The sequence below is a fragment of the Adelges cooleyi genome, unplaced genomic scaffold (genome assembly GCF_023614345.1).
Source record: "Adelges cooleyi isolate 19-005CV unplaced genomic scaffold, UGA_ACOO_1.1 ACOO_flye_CR_arks_rails_tigmint_CR_PRNA_376, whole genome shotgun sequence".
NCBI lineage: Eukaryota > Metazoa > Arthropoda > Insecta > Hemiptera > Adelgidae > Adelges > Adelges cooleyi.
In genome coordinates this window covers 13,112,147-13,133,062 of record NW_026096053.1, presented here as the reverse complement: position 1 = coordinate 13,133,062, position 20,916 = coordinate 13,112,147, and the positions used below count along the sequence as shown (strand labels likewise).

At 29.0% G+C, this 20,916-nt stretch overlaps 1 protein-coding gene across 4 annotated transcripts; it reads left to right on the top strand.

Moving 5' to 3' along the window:
* The first annotated feature begins 660 nt into the window (after positions 1-660).
* On the top strand, positions 661-20,873 carry LOC126840625 (multidrug resistance-associated protein 1). 4 transcript variants are annotated; one of them, XM_050576493.1, is made up of 29 exons: positions 661-1,024; positions 1,186-1,362; positions 3,978-4,103; positions 4,184-4,321; positions 4,417-4,539; positions 4,616-4,806; positions 4,932-5,150; positions 5,245-5,422; positions 5,557-5,877; positions 5,961-6,098; positions 6,368-6,514; positions 6,583-6,667; positions 6,727-6,923; positions 6,996-7,172; positions 7,245-7,412; positions 7,680-7,863; positions 7,926-8,019; positions 8,115-8,217; positions 8,281-8,500; positions 16,906-17,123; positions 18,484-18,573; positions 18,641-18,840; positions 18,900-19,026; positions 19,093-19,191; positions 19,260-19,409; positions 19,481-19,639; positions 19,711-19,877; positions 20,142-20,336; positions 20,425-20,873. In XM_050576493.1, the coding sequence occupies exons 1-29, from the start codon at positions 980-982 to the stop codon at positions 20,537-20,539; spliced, it is 4,551 nt and encodes a 1,516-aa protein (XP_050432450.1). In that variant the 5' UTR covers positions 661-979; the 3' UTR covers positions 20,540-20,873. The 4 variants fall into 4 exon arrangements, with proteins under 4 accessions (XP_050432450.1, XP_050432449.1, XP_050432447.1 ...); XM_050576492.1 differs by lacking the exon at positions 16,906-17,123 and adding an exon at positions 15,142-15,362; XM_050576490.1 differs by lacking the exon at positions 16,906-17,123 and adding an exon at positions 10,059-10,279 and having other exon boundaries at positions 662-1,024.
* Positions 20,874-20,916: the final 43 nt, after the last annotated feature.

Below are 20,916 nucleotides of genomic sequence, written 5' to 3'. Positions count from 1 at the left end.
ACAATAAACATGGTAAACACTAAACAACCAATTATCTTGGTGGTGGACTTTGGCGTTGGCCTTACGCACAATTTAAAGGGAGTTTTTGCATAACGTACGGTGTATCGGTTAGGGTACCGATATAAGTTTATAACACTAACCGTTTATTTTTTGCAATACTAGCGTACGTGTTAAAAAATAATAAGTGTTCTTGCCAACTGGAAACGTACCTACATAATTTTACGCTGTGTAAAAACTCTCTAATAATAATAATTATGACGATAATTTGTATTTTGTTTGTAATGGCCTATAACAACGATAATAAACGACACCAGAGTGTACACTACATTGTACAGACCCCGACCGAATATAATCAGTCGACAGTCGGTGTAGTCAACAGCTGTCAAATCATAATTCGTATTTTATTTCCAACGCAAATAACTAATAAGTAAGCCGATCACCGTTTCCGTTAGAGGGCATAATATTGGGCCGTGAGCGTTGAGACGGTAAACCGTTGAGATTGTCGAACCGGAGGCAACAGTTGGCTACACTGCCGCGGGCTCGTGTCGGTTTTTAGAGGTTACAATTATTAAATCCGCTATCAAGTATCATCGTTTTTGTAGTGTTATGCAGGCCTAATGAGCACCATACACACATATATGTATATATATATATATTTGTATTTTGTCGGTCGCCGCCGCGTTAATTTTGCAATACACTGTACATCGCATGATCGCTGTGCAGTATAGTTATTAAGTACAGTACAGTACAGTACGGCGCACGCATAGTTCCTGTGTTTTGGTACGTTACGCGCTCGATTGCGCGTTAAAATCCGTTGAACGTTGGAATTCCCACGTATAGTATTTTGACCGCTGTTGGAAATACACTTGCGCCGCGCCGGTAATCGAACACAAGTCCGTCCGAGTAATGTTATATGACCTGAAACGGTTTTCGTGAACGCGGTACACTCATAATTTCTAGTTGATTTGCTTATCCATCTATGGAGAGTGCCGATTTTGACAGATTTTGTGGTTCGCCTTTTTGGGTAAGTCGGCGTTGAAATAATATATATGTTACATTTTTTTGACGTTTGTCCTTTTGAATATAATAGGCGTATAGGGTGATTTAAAACAGAAAACATTATCCCGATACATAAATACATTTTTATATAGGTAGTTGACTAGTTTTATTTTTATTATTTTGCAGGACAACGATCTGTCGTGGAACACGACCAACCCCGATATTACGTTATGTTTTGAAAGGACGGTGCTGATCTGGGTGCCGTGTTTGTTCGTATGGCTATTCTCGCCTTTAGAAGTCTATTACCTAGTCAGCAGTAAATTCAGGGACATACCATGGAACTGGCTCAATATATCGAAATTAGTGAGTCGATTGTTGTGTTTAATAGCATTATATTACACAATTTAATGAAACATAATATTGGTATTATATAACAACTGGTTAACTGTCCAGGCGAAAATAGTAGTAGGATCAAAGTGGGGAGTGCAGTTTGTCCCTGATAAGATTGAATAATATAATATTTCGTACTATGTTCACGAAAGCGGAAGTAATATTATCGTGTATAAGCACAACATTTGAATTGTGCTATTCACTGAAAACTGAAGTGGTGTAAATTTCAGTAGTAAAAATACTCAAAACAATAAATTGCATTTTGTTATCTTGTTTTTTGAAAATTTGTCTGTCGGTATTTAAATTAAATTATTTTCTATGATATTTGGTCTTAGATCTGAATTGTGTGGGTTAATTTTAGCTATTTTGTTCCGAAAAAATACATTTTGACTTTGTCTATAAAATATTTTTTAATTGGAGTTAAATTGACTTTGTAAAACTCAACTTGGGAGACTTTCTCATTAAAAACAAAAGCACTTTTTTTTAAGAGTAGATAAAATTGACTACATTTTTGACATTAAAACTTAAGCTGCAGTTTGTTAATGGTTCTATCTAAAAAGTTATAAGATTTTTCTGATTTTGTTAGGATTACGATACAAATTTCTTTAACTATCAAAGATACTATAGACATTTTTTTTAGTGTGAAGAATTTGCCTCTTAAGTTACCCATTATATTTCCTTGTCGTAAGAAAGAATTAATTGAACAAACAAACATAATTGTTTCCACGTAAAATTTGTAGGCTTTTATAAGTAGGTAAGAAGTAAGAAGTCTTCTATAAATTAGCTGAGCAACTAAAATATCATCATATTATTGTTGTGCAACATAACATTTCAAAATTGGTTTAAATGATATATTATGTATTCCTCTAGTTTTCTTTGATAAACATTCTAACATGGTTTCCGACATTATTATTTATATGATGAGATCATAAATATATTAATAAGTAGGTAAGTGTTTATTATCAGCAGGTTAAAAGTCAAAACCATTTTATCTTTTTCCGGAATGAACTCCCCAATGTCTGGTTATAATAAACCCTTAAAAACTATCTGTTGATAAGATTTGTACGCTAAGTTAAAATTATAGCGCATTCATTACTTCTGTAAGATATCAAAATTTGAATTGTTGTTTTAGATAGGTTTGTATTTACAGAAAAATTAAAGCAAAATAATATAAATACGTAAAGAATAGATATCAAACAGTTACATCATCCATTGACCGCATTAACCAATATTTTTCATTTTTTGATTTCCCGTGTGGTAATCTTCATTCTATCTATTAAACTGAATAATGATTGTTATAAGTATAAAATAAAAAAATAAAAAATTGAATACGTTATTTTGATTACATTGATTTTTTGATAAAATTATTGTAGAGTAGTTGTTTTATATTACATCTCCGCTATATGTATGTACTATCTTTTATTTTTATTGTTAATATGTAATAAGCAAATAATACGTTTTTCAATATAATAAAAAAAAAAAAGCAAATAAGGAGTTTTTTACTGCTTTTTTTCTGAAAAACAACCTTTTAATCATTGCAGTAAAGTGTATTGGAAACAGTTATTAGTTATGTATCATTTTACAGAATTATAGTCAGAATACATTTGAATTGTCTAAATACATATTGAAGAGCTTTGTAGTCTCTAATATAAAAAAAACAGACTGTTACTTAAATAATGTGTACTTTTCCTGCAATCGATAAAAGTTATTTATTTAATAGTATAATTTTTTAACGTCGTTGAATGTTTCCTACATTAATAATATAGAATTTTATAAATATAATTGTTTGGCAGGCATTTAAAATAGAAAGTGTTTCCTGCTACTAAGTACCTTACGTACACAATTTGGTAGTTGGGAAGTTAAAATAATGTTCAAAAATAACAAACAAAATTGTAACCAGAGTTATTATTTGAATAATTTTTATTTATATGACTAATTAATTAAAAAGAGGATCTTATTTTTAATAATTTATTTTTAATAATTTTATTTTGTTTAAAATTTTACGTTTGATATTTATTGTTATATCAAACAATTTGTTTATTATTTATGAAACTTTGTTCATTCATTATTTTATTACTTATTTGAATGTCTTAATTATTCAAAATAGTCACTTGAAATATTAGGCAAGAGTTTGTGTAAATATAAAGCCGAGTCAAAATCAAACCCTAGATATTACTCAACCTTTCGTTAATTTTTTGAATTAAAGAAAAATAAAATTTAAAAAAACAAAAAATAAGTTATCTGGGTAATACAAGTTTTTTTTAGCAAAAAAAAGTATTTTGAAAATGTAATACTTATGAAAATGAGAAACAAATTTATAACTAACATAGAGTTTTCTATAAATAGTAGTTAATTTTAAAGTAGATTATTTATCCATTCTTTTTTTAATTACAAATAACTTTATTCAGCAATAAACATGTATTTATTAATTTATTTAAATTTTGCTCTACACTGATAACAACTGCTGGTGATTCGTCTAAATTTTATTTGCAGCAATATTATCTATTGTTCTTATAAACTTTGTTGTTTTTTGGGTAATTTGTGAGTAGTTTTGATTAAACATACATTATTAATTTTTATTTTTACAGATCGGTGCTATTCTTTTATGTATTCTTACCATAGCCGATATTGTGTATGCAGTAATTCAATACACTTCAGACCAGCCGACCTATTCAGTGGATTTTTATACTCCGCTCGTTAAACTTGTCACATTTGTAAGCTAAACTTCATATAAGTCAACCACAAACTACTATTTAAGTAACGGTGATTTAATATAATTATTTTTTAATTTCAGAGCTTTGTTATGGTGTTAATAAATGCCAATCGAGCTAGAGGCCTACGTTCCTCTGGGTTAATTTTCTTGTTTTGGCTAATGTTAGCATTTTTAGGAGCCATTCAATATCGATCAGAGATACGACTAGCTTTGTCCGATGTAAGTTTAATTTCAATAGTCATTAATTTGTTTTTTTTTTCGAATAATAACTAAAGTGATATATTTAAATATGTTGATTTTATGTATATTTATAGGAGCCCATTAAAAAATATCAATATATTAGCTATATGGTATATTATCCGTTAATTTTAGTTCAGTTTATTCTGAACTTCTTTGCAGACGCTGAGCCCAGATTATCTGATTATCCTCCCGTTGAGGTAAATTAGTGGAAAAAAAAATATTTATTGTAAATCTAGTTGTTTTGTATGATTATAAAAATCAAACAATTTCCAGAAACCATGTCCAGAAATGGAAGCATCGTATCCATCTCGAGTACTGTTTTCATGGTTTAGTACAATGGCGTGGACTGGCTACAGGCGTCCACTCGAAGCCAAAGACTTATGGAGTATGAACTATCAAGACAGTTCTCGGGAAGTAGTTCCTATATTCGACAAATATTGGGAACGTTCTTTAATTAAAGCCAAGTAAGTAGAAAGAAATTGACGTTATATTAATGCTTATTTTAACCTATGAGAGCTCGCATATTTGAAAGTTGCAATAACACTCAAGATTTCTACATCCGTGCTTTCAATCTTAACTTTTTTTTCAGAGTTCAAGATCAGGATGCAAAAGCATCCTACATAAAAAATAAGTCAGACGGAAGTATAGAAGTCACTCCTATTGATTATTCAAAACTTAAACAGTCATCTCAAAAACAAGCTTCAATATTTCCTACGTTATGCAAATCGTTTGGTCGTACATTTTTGTTTGGCTCATTTTTGAAAATAATAGATGATTGCTTAGTATTTGTCAGCCCTCAAGTACTTAAGTAATTGACACTACATACTAAAACATTTATCTTAAAATATGTTTGGTTCTGATTATTAATTATTTTTAATACTAATAATTGTTTTTGATATTAGGTATTTGATAGCTTTTGTCGGAAATAAAAACGAACCCATGTGGAGAGGTTATTATTATGTCTTTTTAATGATGTTAACGGCAACTTTACAAACGTTAATATTGTCGCAATACTTCCATCGTATGTACCTTGTTGGTATGCGTGTGAGAACTGCACTTACTTCTGCTATTTATCGAAAGGTAAGACGATAATAATATTTCCTACTTGTAAATTCAAATTTTTTTTATTAACATAAATTATATGCTGTTAATGTTTATTAACAGTAGAAATATTTTTATATTCATATGAATCCTATACAATTGTTTTTTTTTAGTCATTGAGAATATCCAACAAAGCCAGGAAAACGTTTACCGTTGGTGAAATAGTCAATTTAATGGCCGTTGATGCACACAGATTTGTTGATCTGACCACTTATTTAAATATGATATGGTCGGCGCCGTTTCAAATCGCTTTAGCTATATATTTTTTGTGGCAATCACTTGGCCCCAGTGTTCTTGCCGGCTTATTCGTTATGATAGTCTTAGTGCCGATAAATGGCGTCGTCGCTGCCAAAGCGAGAAGTCTTCAGATCAAACAAATGAAAAACAAGGATCAGAGAGTGAAGTTAATGAACGAAATCTTGTCTGGCATCAAGGTAAATTTAACAAAGAATTTAAGAGGTGCATTTACCTTGTTTAATGGACAAATTGTTATTGATTTTGTTTTTCTTTTACACAGGTATTAAAATTGTACGCATGGGAACCCAGTTTTGAACAAAAAATTTTGGATATTCGTGGAAAGGAAATTAAAGTCCTTCGCACCGCCGCTTATTTAAATGCCGCTACATCTTTCATTTGGGCTTGTGCACCGTTTTTGGTAAGGAATTTATAACCGAACTGGGTAAAATTTAAATAAGATATTAAACAACAGATAGTTAGTTTGACCAATTTCTTATTCTTGAATAGCGTTATTTGTAAACTCAATGTACCTATAGCAAATAATAAATTATTAAACAAACGAACATTTTTTTTATTTATGGCTTTGTCTGATATAAACTATTTGAATAATGCCCAACTCGGTTTTTAATTAATTATAAAATTATTATTTTATCACTGTACCTAATTCATAAAATTGTCACCATTTAGGTTTCATTGGTGACTTTTGCCGTCTACGTATTGTCTGATGAAAATCATGTTCTTGACGCGTCAACAGCTTTTGTCTCTCTATCTTTATTCAATATTTTACGTTTTCCTTTGTCTATGTTACCGATGTTTGTTTCCAATGTTGTTCAAGTAAGTTTCAAATTTAAAACATGGTCAATAACTATAATAATGTCTGGTCTATAAATTTAAATTTGTAGTCTAGCGTCTCAGTCAAGAGAATAAATAAGTTTATGAACTCTGAAGAACTAGACCCCGATTCGGTCACTCACGATGCTGATGAAAGTATGTACCTAAATTTATAATATGGTGCCATTTTAATTGGTTTTATTTTTTATTTTTAGAGGATCCTATCGTAGTTGAAAACGGTACATTTACGTGGGGCGAAGCGAACGAAGCTCCAATATTGACCAATATAAATTTACGAATTTCGACTGGTCAGTTAGTTGCTGTTGTTGGTACCGTGGGTTCTGGCAAGAGTTCCTTAGTATCGGCATTCCTTGGTGAAATGGACAAAGTCACTGGTCGAGTCAACACAAAAGTAAATATTAACAAGCGCGATATATTTAAAAAAAACAAAAATGTTTACAAAAAAAATTATCATTTAATTTAGGGATCTATAGCGTATGTGCCGCAACAAGCTTGGATTCAAAACACGTCGCTCAGAGAGAATATATTATTTGGTCAAACTTTAAGCGATAGAAACTATAACAGAGTTATAGACGCGTGTGCTTTAAGATCAGATTTCCAAATGCTTCCGGCCGGAGATGCCACGGAAATTGGTGAAAAAGTATGTTGGCTTCTTACTGTAATAATAAAAAAAAAAAAATAGTAATTATACCATTGATTGTGTGATTGATAGGGAATTAACTTGAGTGGTGGACAAAAACAAAGAGTAAGCTTGGCAAGAGCAGTTTATAAAGAAAGCGACATATATTTTTTGGATGATCCATTGAGTGCGGTCGATTCGCACGTTGGAAAACATATTTTCGAGCATGTCATTGGACCGACAGGATTATTGCGTAAAAAGGTAATATTGTGCACTTAAATTATTAGCAATGCTTACCATATGAACTAATTTGCATTCATGTTAATTTTCAAAATAAATTTATATAAGTAAAAGTCGTAATCTACATTTTTTTGTTGAAAATTAACGCTCTTATATTCTTCCAAAATATTAACGACTTAATGAATGTGTTCATTTTTTGTAAGAACTTAAACGTAAATAAGATTTCTACAATTAATATTCATTTTAAGAAACTGTTTTTTAATCTTGATGTGTTTTTAATTTAATTAGACTCGAATTTTGGTCACTCACAGTGTAACATACTTAAGAGAAGTCGATTTGATTGTTGTGTTAAAAGATGGCCAAATCTCTGAATCCGGTACTTATAAGGAACTACTAGATAAAAAAGGAGATTTCGCAGATTTCTTACTATTACACATGCAAGATCAGTTTTTGGATAACGGCTCTGAACATGGTTAGTTAAATTATTATTTTTTAGTTTAAAATAGATTTTTATTTATACATTTATTATGGCAGACATTGACAAGTTATTAGAAGATGCGCCAGCAGATTTAAAAGAAAAATATGTCCGTCAAAGAAGCGAGTCAACTTCGGTCCATTCAATGCAAAGGTAAAATATTGTCCGACTCTTAGTGACTAATAATTTTATTTTAGCAACTAAGCAGCAAGTATAATTACTTACAAATACTTATGTATTATTTTAAGACAAAAGTCCATCGATTCGGAAAAACCCGATAAGGCTGTCATACAACCCGTTGAAGAACAACAGGCCAAACTAATTGATGTAGAAAAGGCGGAAACTGGAAGTGTAAGTATTCAGTATGAAAATTGTGAATATTTTCATGAAAATAATTTAATGTTGTGTTTTCAGGTTAAATGGGAAGTTTATGCACATTATTTGAGGTCGATTGGTCCTCTTTTATGTATAAGCACAATTGTTCTGAGTATTGTTTTCCAAGGCTTTTCGATATCATCAAATATTTGGCTCTCAAAGTGGTCTAACGATAATAGTTCTCATGTTCATGGAACAGAGAACGTCAAGACAAGAGATTTGTACCTCGGTGTGTACGGATTACTGGGTTTTGGTCAAGGTAAGATTTTAAGAAAAATTTTAGTTAAACATTCTAATTGGAATTATTTTATTTTTTGATAATAATAATAATAATAATAATGGTAAAAATAATATAATTTTGTAGAAATTCTATTATATCAAATCTGTGATAAAAATTTAAACAAAAGGACAAAAAATTGGCAAATGACAATTCTAATATTATACAATAATATTGGATGTAGATTGATGTACTTTGATGTATATTGATAATGTACTGATTTTTCATAAATCTTTATTGATTTGTTCATTTGCTAATGCTTGTCATATTAAGACAAATCATAACAAAATTATTTTTTGTAGGAGTTGTCATTTTTGTCAGTTACAATAAAATGACCCATTATTACTGATTATTGTAATAATGTAAACAAATTTTTTTAAAAACATTACTTTGTTTAATTCTAAATTATTGGGTTAAGATAGGGTTAGATTGTGTTAGATAATTTAAAAGAGGGGACAATCCCCGTATTCTTGACTAGATCAATTGAATCCATATTAAGTGTTTTTTTTTTAAACTACTGGCCGATTATTCTGTATTAAACTAAAAAATAAACAGTTTTGAATACTTATAAATAGGTTTACAAAAAAAATAGTATACATATTATAAATAAAAATAGGTAATATTTTGTTTAAAAAAAAAAAAATGGAATGTTATTTAACTAGTTATTTATTATGATAATTACATTTATTTGTCTTTTTCATATAGAACGACATCTTAGGTATTTTTTTTATAAAATATGTGGACATAGGTAACACAGGTTATGGGTTTAAGCCAATATAGCGAAATATTTTAGCAACATAAAAATAGCAGAAAATAATTAAGCAAACAATTACCTGTTTCATTCTCAATTATTACCAATTGCGAATGATAAATCTGCAATTTTTTGTAACATTTTTATGTTTACAAAATTGTATATTTTTAATTTGTTTTATGGCAAATGGTAACTTATAGTTCAGTAATTTGTTTTAAATTAATATGTATTTAAAATGTCTAGGTTGCTATTTTAAATTTCAAATATTTGTTAAGTTTTCTACTTAGGTACTAAAAAATAAAAAAACACTAAATTATTTTGAGTATAATTGGATTAGAAGACAGCCAGAGGAAAATCATACTATATATACATCTGCACACCCGAAAACATTTATTTTTATCACATTATACATTTTAAGCTATTATTCATTTTTCGCATATTTTATTTTAGCTATTTTGGCCAAAACCTGTTAAATACATAAAATAATAATGATAACAAAGTTAAAAACAATACAATTTAAAGCAGCTTTCATTTGTTAGTGTTTAAAAAAATGCACAAATGTCATGCTGTTGTTGTTTTAATATAAATAATGCTAGAAAGTACTTAGTTTTGTTCATCAAAAAAGCATAAGTTATTAATTCTGAAATTTTGTCCTTTGCTGAATTTAAGAAAGATTGTTCACTTATAAGCCTTAATATACATTATAAGCCTAATATTATTTTCAAAAATAGTAGTAATAATTCTTTAACTTTAAACTTTGTAAGTATACAAAATATTTTGATTTGGTAGTTATTTCGACGGTAGCAGCAGCGATATCTTTATCGTTAGGCACCGTTGTAGCCGCTGAAAAAATGTTCCATTTCATCAATACCCGAATTTTCAAGAATCCGATAAGAGTATTCGATACAACACCCGCTGGTCGTATTTTGAATAGAGTGTCCAAGGACATAGACACTATTGATAACACGTTACCATTTATACTGAGATCGACTATCCAGACTGTGTTTTCGGTAAATTCGGATTATGATGAGTTATTTGTAGATATTATAAGCTTTTTGTGTTGGGAATGTAATATATATTTTTTAATACACTATTTTTTGGCTTATAGCGTTCAACAAATACTGTATTAAAAAATAATTCTTCAGTGCTCCTACTTTGCTGTTGCACACTTTTTTTATGTTGCACTTAGAGCAGTAATTGTTGCAATATAATAATTGTAGTTTAGTTTTATGTTGTAATTAACTGTGTGTATTTTTGCTTTTATGTTTTTTAGGCTTTCATTTGCTATTTAATTGTTGTTATATATACTATGTATATGTATTGTGTTAACATTTACTAATTAGATGTACGTCTTGTACAGAGCCGGCTATTGATCATCTATTAGTTAATTAAGAGGACGTCATACCCTTTAAAAATAATCATAAAAACGTGTAGATCAAAGCGAAATGATCATAGACAAAAAAATGTTGGTACCGTTAAAAAGAAGAAAACTTTAACTAGGTTCTTTGATCGGTTTTTTACGGAATACTTTATTTTTACCTTAAATACAATCACTAAAAACAGTTCAAAAAATGTCAGAATTAAAATATAAATTTTGAATGTTGAGTTAATAATATCAAAAAAAAAAAGCCAACATGAGAACCTAAATAAAGTTTTCATTATTTTAATTATGTAAAACAAAAATGTCTTCTTCGAGTGATCTATACTTTATACTGTACTTAATAGTTAATAGTGTGCTGAATTCAGTATTTTGAACAAAAATGTTGGGGGTGTGCAATTTTTTTTTTCTACTCTAGTCTTTTTCACTCTCAATCTAAGCAAACCTCCCTCCCCTCCTCATTCGATTCTGACCACTGAAAACTTAACTACGTTAGTAAATATTTATAATATATTATTTTAAATTAAAGAATTTTACTCAAAATATTTGATTATATATTCTTTATATTCTATGTATTTATCTTTTTATAACAAAACTAAATTAAATTAAATCAGGGTCTGATATGTATATTAAATACAAATGTGTCATGTGTAATACATTTATTTTTTAGTCAGGGGGTGTCCAGGAACCGCGCCCCCCCCCCCAAAAAAAATAAAAGCCACTGGCTGCATTCTTACTATTCCACTAGGATACCAGATTCGCGTCGAAGCTTTTAATTGTTTTGAAATCACATTCAGATTTAATAATTATTTTGAACTAAACTTGCTAACTTTCTATTGTACTGAATTATATTGTACTGAATTATATTGTACTTAATTTGGACTCACATTGGTTGGTTTGGATTGTCATTATTTAGACTGTGCTTGGTTTTTAGTATGCTGGTTAGACTGTGATGGTTTTATAGTATATTTATTATAATATATTACTGTTGTACATTATGTTTGTTAAAATAAGAAGTTTAAAGAATTTTTTTAGTAAAACTAAAAATCAGTTACGATTAAGGTTAATTGTCTGTCTATAAAAATATATTGCTATAATTACCCATGTATCGTAATTGTTGATTAACTATCGACTGTTGATTCACTCACACATAGCAACATGGAAAGTATAATTGTTTACCTTTTTTTGGGTTATTCCTTAATAAAAAAAAAGTTTGACAGATTTTTGAGAAAATATTATATGTTATAGTTTCATCCTAGATCTACCTTCGGTCTAATTTTCAGACCTAAAAACTTTGCTTGAACAAGTGAAATAAAAAAAACAATTCTATCCCTTCTAGAGGATAGGGTTTATCATATTTTTGTTTGTTTGTTAATGTTTATCGGTAGTATTATGTTTAAAAATATTTCTATACAAATTTGGAACTTTTTCGATTATTTTTTAAAAAGTTATAGAGCATTGTAGTTTCAATTTGAAAAATTTGTAAAATTTTTGTGTGTTTTCTCGATTTTAAAGAGGAATGGACGACTTTTAATTTTTGACCCTCCTAGTTACAATTTCTGATCTATAGAGTTGCTACACAAAGAAATCGGTTCAGCTGTTTAAAAGATAGTGTAAAAAACATATTGTAAAATACTACCCTCTCTCAGCTCTGCGATCTAAGATAAAACATTCAAATAACTATGGCAACAAGTAATTATATAATATAATAATTATACTGGTACACCATTCATTCCTAGATAAGCTGATGATTTAACACGTGTTTTTAAATATTTTAGTTACTTGTTATGTATGTAATCTGATTTCTGAGAAAATTGTTCATACGTCATGACAACAAAAGTAATAAAGTTATCAAAATGTTTTAAACTATGATGGGTTGTATGCATAACACTTTACTGGCTGGTTCTAATAATGTATTATTATTATTATTATTAATATGATTATGCATAATTAGTGATGTGTACTAATAGACATAATAATAGGAAAAACGATTTGTGTTATGGTGTTGGGTAGCTTTTTCAACCATGGGGGCAGCCATATGTTCTTACTTGGGCACAGTCGAAGCTTCAAATACAATGTTTCATTTGATAAATCAGCGGATTTTTAAGAATCCCATGAGTCTGTTTGAGATGACCCCAATCGGGCGTATTCCAATTACGACGTCTAAGGATATTGACACCGTCAATAATGTATTATCATTACTTTTGAGAGTGGCGATATAAATGAGTGTATCGGTAAATTCCGAAATTATACAATTTATCATTTACGCTTGGTAAAGTGATGTTCTGCAAAAAATATTGAGATTTTTATTTAAAATGTAATTTTTAAAATTTGCATCATCGCTACGAATCATTTTATAATTTTTCATTTATATTGTCATCAGTCATGTGTATATTTAATTTAAAAGTACAGGTTGTTGTTACTAAGTTTTACAGCTTAAATAACAATTTTTTATTAGCCCTTGTTTTGTGTTTTAAAATTATAAATTAATCTCTATAATAGAATATTTATAGTTATCGACTAAAATTATTTGTTATTGTGCACATTTTGTTTTGTTAGTGCATGAGAAGAAGTATGACCTACTGGTGTTCCATTTTACATTAAATAAATTGTATGCACGTTTAAAGCCAGGTCTTAAATTAAAAAAAAAATTGTTTTTAACATTCTTAATTTTTAAAAATGTTATTTTATTTTATTCTTCAAACTTTTATATTTTTTTTTACAACATAATTGCTGAAAATTGTAAGTAATAAAAAAAAAAAACATTTTAAGAAATGTTAGGTTTTTTTAATTAATTTTTTTTCGTGTTAGATATGTGTGAGTCGTGTGAAACCGACTTAAGGTATAAATTGACTTATCAGTGTACATTCTAAATTATATGGTGGTTTTGGTGATGTGGTTAGTCAGGTTTGTTTAACAATAACCATATAAGTAAGGTTGTTTGTGAGTACTATTATTTTGTCATCGGTAAATAACGCCATCTCTTGAGTGTTATATGCGTAACACACTTTACCTGCAGCGTCCACTTATAATCTATTATTATTATTACTATTATTATGCAAAATTAGTGATATGTACTGGATCCTTTGGTAAATGATCCAAAATAATAATAATAATAATAAAAAACAATTTGTGTTATGGTGTTTGGTAGCTATTGCAACCATGGCGGCAGCCATATGTCTTAACTTGGGGACAGTCGAAGCTTCATATAAAATGTTTCGTCTGATAAATCATCGAATTTTCAAGAATCCCATTAGTCTGTTCGATACGACGCCAATCGGACGTATTCTAAATAGAACATCTAAGGATATCGATACTGTCGATAATGTATTACCATTCACTTTGAACTCGGCGACATCAACCACTTTATCGGTAAATTCCGAAATTATACAATTTATCATTTACGCTTGGTAAAGTGATTTTCAGCAAAAAATGTTGAAATTTTTATTTTTAAATATAATTTTCAAAATTGGTAATCATCGCTACAAATCATTTAATCATTTTTCATTTATATTGTCATGCGTATTTTTAATTTAAAAGTTATAGGCTGTTGTTAAAAAGTTTAATAGCTTAAATAACATTTTTTTACTAGCTCGTGTTTTGTGAAACACGTTTTGTAAACTTCACATTATTTAAAACACATTTGTTTGCCGCATTAACAAATCAAATCATAGAATTAAGTTGTGTCTGGTGGTGATTAGTGAATTTAAAATGTTTAATCATAGGTGTAACTCTTAATCTCTAAGTAGAATTTTATAGTTATCGGCTAAAAATTATTTATTATCCTGCACTTTTTGTTTTGTTAGTGCACGAAGAAAAGTATGACCTACTGGTATTCCACTTTACATAGAATAAATTAAATATATTGTATGCATGTTTAAGCTAGGTCTTAAATTTGAAAAAAAATTAGTGAAACATTCTTAATTTTTAAAAATGTTATTTAGTTTTATTTTTCAAACTTGTGAATAGTCAGGTTTGTTTAATAATAACTAAATAAGTAAGGTTGTTCGTGAGTATTATTATATTTGTCATTGCTAATTGGTAAATACTAAGGATTTAAACGGGTAATAAAAATTACACAAGTACTCGGTTTTATTACCCTGGTATTATAAAAAAAACATGTAATTTAAATTTGAGTTAATTTTAATAAACGTGCAATAGTTACCTCTAGTAAATGAACACAACTTCCACCGTTACCAAACCAATGTTAGATCCTCTCTGGAATATATATATATGTACATGATATGTAAAAAAAAATGAATTATTAACATCTATTAAAATTAAAATAATATTCCTCTTGCTAAAATGCCAAACACACACTTGCATTCTATTTGCTTTGTTTTCAGTATATACATTTTTGCACATTAATTATTACTAAGTGATCAAAATTAAAAAGTTCTACGCTTTTGCTACTTTTGCAATTTTTTTTCACCGGCTTTTACACAATTAATATTTATTTGTTTATATTAATTTATTTTATGAATACTTTTACAGTGTTAACAGTAGTGTTTGGCACAACCACATTATATGTCGGTTGTCTATTAGCTTCTAAGTGCTTGCATGATAGCATGCTTAAAACTATAATGCACGCAAAGACGAGCTTCTTTAACGTAACGCCCATAGGGCGTATATTAAATAGAGTCGCTAAAGATGTTGATGTAATTGATATAACATTACCTCCAATACTGCTGTCTTGGAATAGATGTTTGATCATGGTAAGTTAGTAAAACAGTTATCATCTGTTAAAATGTTGTTGATAGTAAATGAGAAATTTTATATGACTTGAGTAGAACAATCGAAATGCATTATTCTCGGTATGGGAAACGGTATTAACAATAAAAGTTCAGAAAATAAATATTAGTGTCTTAATAATCAATTTTTTAATTTTTTTAGCATGTCTCTTAAGTTCTTTAACTGTGTATTATCTATTTGTAAATATTGTGAATATTCATGAATTATGTACATAATAAAATTAAAATTCCATAAACTATAAATATCATGTTATTCTAATTCCTAAATTTATTGTACATTAACTTCTAGGCTAATAATCCTGTAATTGAAGCCTTTACCATTAATAAAAAAAAAAATTAAAAAAAATTAAAATTAGCCATTCCTTTTATGGGCCTGTTTTTACTTTTAATTTTAATTATAGTTTCTACAACTTAACATTTATTCCAGTTAATAGTCATGTGAACATATTTTCTTGGGTTAATCTTAACAGGGGTTTGAAAAATTAGCAATTTTTGCTCACACCAAAAAAAAAAATATTATTTTTACCATGAAATTATATGTTAATTTAAATTAATAAAACTTCTTTCCATTAGTCTAAACCAGCACGGAAAGAAATTATTGTACGTAAGTCAAGTTAGATAGTTAGGCAGGTCTAGTGGTCACAGATAAAATGTATAAATATTGATAAAAACATTATACCTAATGACAATTATGTGCTTAAAAATGAATTTTTAGTATTAGGGTGGATACGATTAGGGTTGATCGTCTTTTTATGAAAATGTACTGCTATAGTTACCTATATATCCTAATTAACACTATAATGGAAATATGTGCATTACATATTCACTCACATATGGGAATTGAATTGTGTCAAAGTTTAATTTTCCCCATTTTAATATGGATTTATGTTATTGGGCTGAGGGTCAATTGGTAAATCTGTGCGTGCAAACGCTAAGCGTTACCGAGTATATATGTAAGATTAGAGATAAGATATTAGAAAAAAGAGATGGTCCTGCTACATGTTGAAGGGGAAGATACGAGATTAGAGATAAAACTTTCGATATTAGAAAGTACCAGGGTATATCAAGACATCCATGTTTCTATGTACTTCCGTGCAGCGGAGGTCATGCCCACTTTTTGGGGTTTTCTCTTAATACAAAAAAATGACTACAGATTTTTGAGAAAATTGTATAATATGTTATAGTTCCATTCTAGATCTATCTTCGGTCGAATATTCAGACTTAAAACCTAAAAATTTTGCATAAAAAAGTTAAAATTTCTATCCCTTCTTGAGGAAAGGGTTTATCTTTTTTTTTTTTTGTTAATATTTTCTATGACTGTTTAAATAATTAACTGGCTAAATACGTAAATTCGTTAATATTTAATCAATAAAAAAATATGTAGCAATAAAATACAAGGAATACGCGTGGATCAATTTTTTCACCTAAAACCTTTTATCATGCTATGTTAATTGATCGTGTGATGTACCTATTTACCAACGTTTTTGGTTCTACTCGGAATTTGCAGGGATATTCGAGGCAGCAGCTGATTTGTGTTTATGTTTGGGCGCGTGGAAAGCAGCTGTCGCATTGCATAATTACATGACTACCAATGTTTTGAGAAATCCGATGAGCCTATTTGACTCTACTCCTACTGGTAGAATATTGGCTCGTTTTTCAAGTGATGTAGAAGTTGTTGACAAACTTTACCAACAAATATCCGATACAATATATTGTTTGTTTGATGTACGTCTGCAAATTTCATTTTATTCAACTTCCAATTAATTTTTAATATTGCCTTTCAAAATAAAAATGTGCCTAATTCTATGCATTTTTCTAACACAAAAAAAAAAATGACTGGTTAAGTTGTTGTTAAATCTCTTTATGTGATTTATCTATAGCCTTGAGTAATGCATTTCGTTGTTTGAGTAAAAAAGACAAATTCTTGAGTAGTTGATGGGTTTGCTAGTCAAACAATAGTAAATATTTAAATTAACTTATAATGTTACGCAAATCATTGTGGGGGTTTAGATTACGATATATATATTATATTTCTGTATATTGGTTCAATAAGGAACAACGGTACTTTTTGGCCAAAATGATTTTCGGACTTGTTAATGAAAACATTTTGAAAAAATTTTTTTTTAAAAATTATGTAGAGGTTGGTAAAGTATAATTAACACATTCTTAAGGAAAATAATTCAAACTTAAAAACTATTTGCTAACATATACTGAAAGTGAGATTGGCTTTCTAAACCCCATGAATGAGTTTGTTAATATCGAAATCATAATTAGTAACATTAGATAAATTATTTTTTAGCCTGCCAGTTTTCAGTGGACTATTTGTGTGTATTGGGTTACAAACTCACACACCCTGTCGAGCCTAACCTTGTGTTGTAAGTAGTAAGTCATGGTAAAAGACAACCGAGTTAGCAATGAGAATGGGTCAACGTGACTAAATTGGGGCCTAATTGTATTAAGATAAAAGTGTAGTTTTTAACTCTTTGTGGCTGCTCCACACCAGTTTGACTTAACATATAAGTACAGATTATAGCCTATTTTTTAGTCTTAAATGATTCCTTGCCTGGAACTTAAGCCGGAACCTTGCTTGTTAATTTAGTATAGCAATATGTATAATTATATATATATATATTTTTTTTTTTACATAATTATAATGTATAAACTTGTTTTAGGTCAGTATCGAAAATTCATTGTGGCTATTTCCTTATAACAAAATTATAAATTATTCATTATTAGTATTAGTTGACATTATTCGTTAGGCAAACCCATCAATTATATTATAAAAAAAAAAAAAAAAAATCATTGCTATCTTTAAAATTGCACGTATGCATGAAACCTTTTATAGTTCTTACTTAATACATAATGATTTTTAATATTTCATAAAAAGTGCAAGATTTTGCTTATTTTGCTTATTAATCCATCTCATTGCTATATAATATAATGTATATTTATATATAGATATGTAAATATACATATTAAGTATATTTATATATAGATGTGTAAAGTACATAATCTTACACTATGCATGGATATTTATAGAATAATATTTTTAGTAATAAAAATAATATATACATTTTTTTTATAGGTTATCGGTACTTTAGTAGTTATAAGCTACAGTACACCAATATTTATTACTGTTATTTTTCCAATTGGTATAGTTTACTACTTTATTCAAGTGAGTTGTTTAAAATATGAAGGTTTTCCATTTTATTTATAAAACAAATTTAACGTTGTTTGTTTAGAGATTTTATGTAGCAACGTCGCGTCAGCTTAAACGACTCGAATCTGTGTCTCGTTCACCAATTTATTCACATTTTAGTGAAACGGTTACGGGAGCTCCGTCGATTAGAGCCTATGGCATGGAAAGTAAATTTATACTCCAGTCCGAACAAAAAGTAGATTTTAATCAAACTTGTTATTATCCCAGTACAGTGGCTAATAGGTAATGAATTTAACTGTAATGCGATGTAGATGTAAATCATTAATGTGTCGTATTTTCAGGTGGTTAGCGGTAAGGTTAGAAACTATTGGTAATTTAATTATTTTCTTCGCATCAATATTCTCGGTTTTGGGAAAAGATACCCTAAGTGCCGGTATTGTTGGATTGTCTGTCAGTTATGCTCTCCAGGTGTGTATGAAATATTTCAATTTGTTTTCATTTTATTTTTTACAAGTATTATTTTACGGTGTTTAGATTACACAAACTCTCAATTGGCTTGTTCGTATGACTTCTGAAGTGGAAACTAATATCGTTGCTGTTGAACGTATTAAAGAATATGGAGAGACTCCTCAAGTAATAAAAGACAATTTAGATTTCAACAAAATATTTTGTATGTTTATAAATAATTAATTATTTAATAGGAAGCTCCATGGGATATACCATCGAATAGAGTACCTAAGAATTGGCCAGATCGCGGAGAAGTTAAATTTGAAAATCTTAAAGTACGTTATCGTGAAGGACTAGATTTGGCACTGAAGGGTTTAAATATCTTTGTGGAAGGAGGTGAAAAGGTAGTTATAAAATATTTATACATTATGTTATAAATTGATTGTTTAAAAACAATTTTAAATTTTAAAACAAGGTGGGCATCGTTGGACGTACTGGTGCTGGTAAATCGTCCTTGACATTGAGCTTATTCCGCATCGTTGAAGCTGCCGAAGGGACTATCATAGTAGACGGTGTTGACATATCTAATATCGGGCTACATGCATTGCGTAGCCGTCTTACGATTATTCCACAAGTAAATAATAATAATACATTTTAATTATTATACTATATATATGTTTAAATTGTATCTTTATGCTTATATAGGACCCAGTGTTATTTTCTGGGACTTTAAGAATGAACTTAGACCCGACAAACAGTAACACCGATGAACAGCTGTGGTCTGCATTGGAATTGGCCCATTTGAAAGCACACATCAAAACTTTGCCTGGTGGTTTGGACCACGAAATATCAGAAGGAGGAGATAATCTAAGGTAAATACTTTCGTCAAGGCTAAATTAAATTGATGTCTTTAACAAAAAATTGCTCGTTATGCATTTTTTTTTTTTTTATGAGAGACTAAAACATTTGCTTTTCATATGAAATTAACACTTTTTATTATATCATCAGATCATGGTGTTCCTCGGGAATAATTAAATGTGAAGTCTTCAAAAGAGGCATTGCAATAATTGTGATAATCTCGTTAGGAAACCATTTATTTATATATATATTTTATTTTTTTATTTTGTATTTTATAGTGTTGGCCAAAGACAACTCGTGTGTTTGGCAAGAGCATTGTTGAGAAAAACCAAACTATTAGTTTTGGATGAAGCGACTGCAGCAATTGATTTGGAAACAGACGACTTGATACAAACGACTATACGAACAGAATTTAAAGACTGCACAGTACTGACAATTGCCCACCGTCTAAACACTATTATGGATTCAGACAAGTAAATATCCGTGCTGTTTATATACTGTCTCTTTCATCGATGGGTTTAATCCTTTATTTATTATTATTATTTTTTTTTTTTTTTACAGGGTTATAGTTTTGGATAACGGTCTGATGGTTGAATTCGACTCGCCCGCTAATTTACTTAAAGAAAAATCTTCTATTTTCTATATGATGGCTAAGGACGCTGGCCTAGTGCAATAAGATGTGCTACGTGCTGTGTGTTTTGTACCTTTACACATCACCACTGCCCTGGACTCCTCAAGTTTATGGGCGTTGTGTTATTGAATTAATTATTTTATTTTTATTGTTTCTGTTATTTTTTTTTACAGAAAAAAAATCAAATTGTTAATAGTATACCTACTAGAATGTTTTATGAATTAATTTTTTTTTTCTATTTTAACATTTTATTTAAAGCCGTCCGTGTAAGCAAATACTTGCCATTTGTTTGAGGTTTCTCGTTGGTTTAACTTGTGTATAAGTTAGTACATATTATTTATGCTCAAACATTGTTCAGTATATATTTTATTCAGATTAACAGTGATTTCTTAATTAAAAATACCAAAAAAAAAACCTTTCCG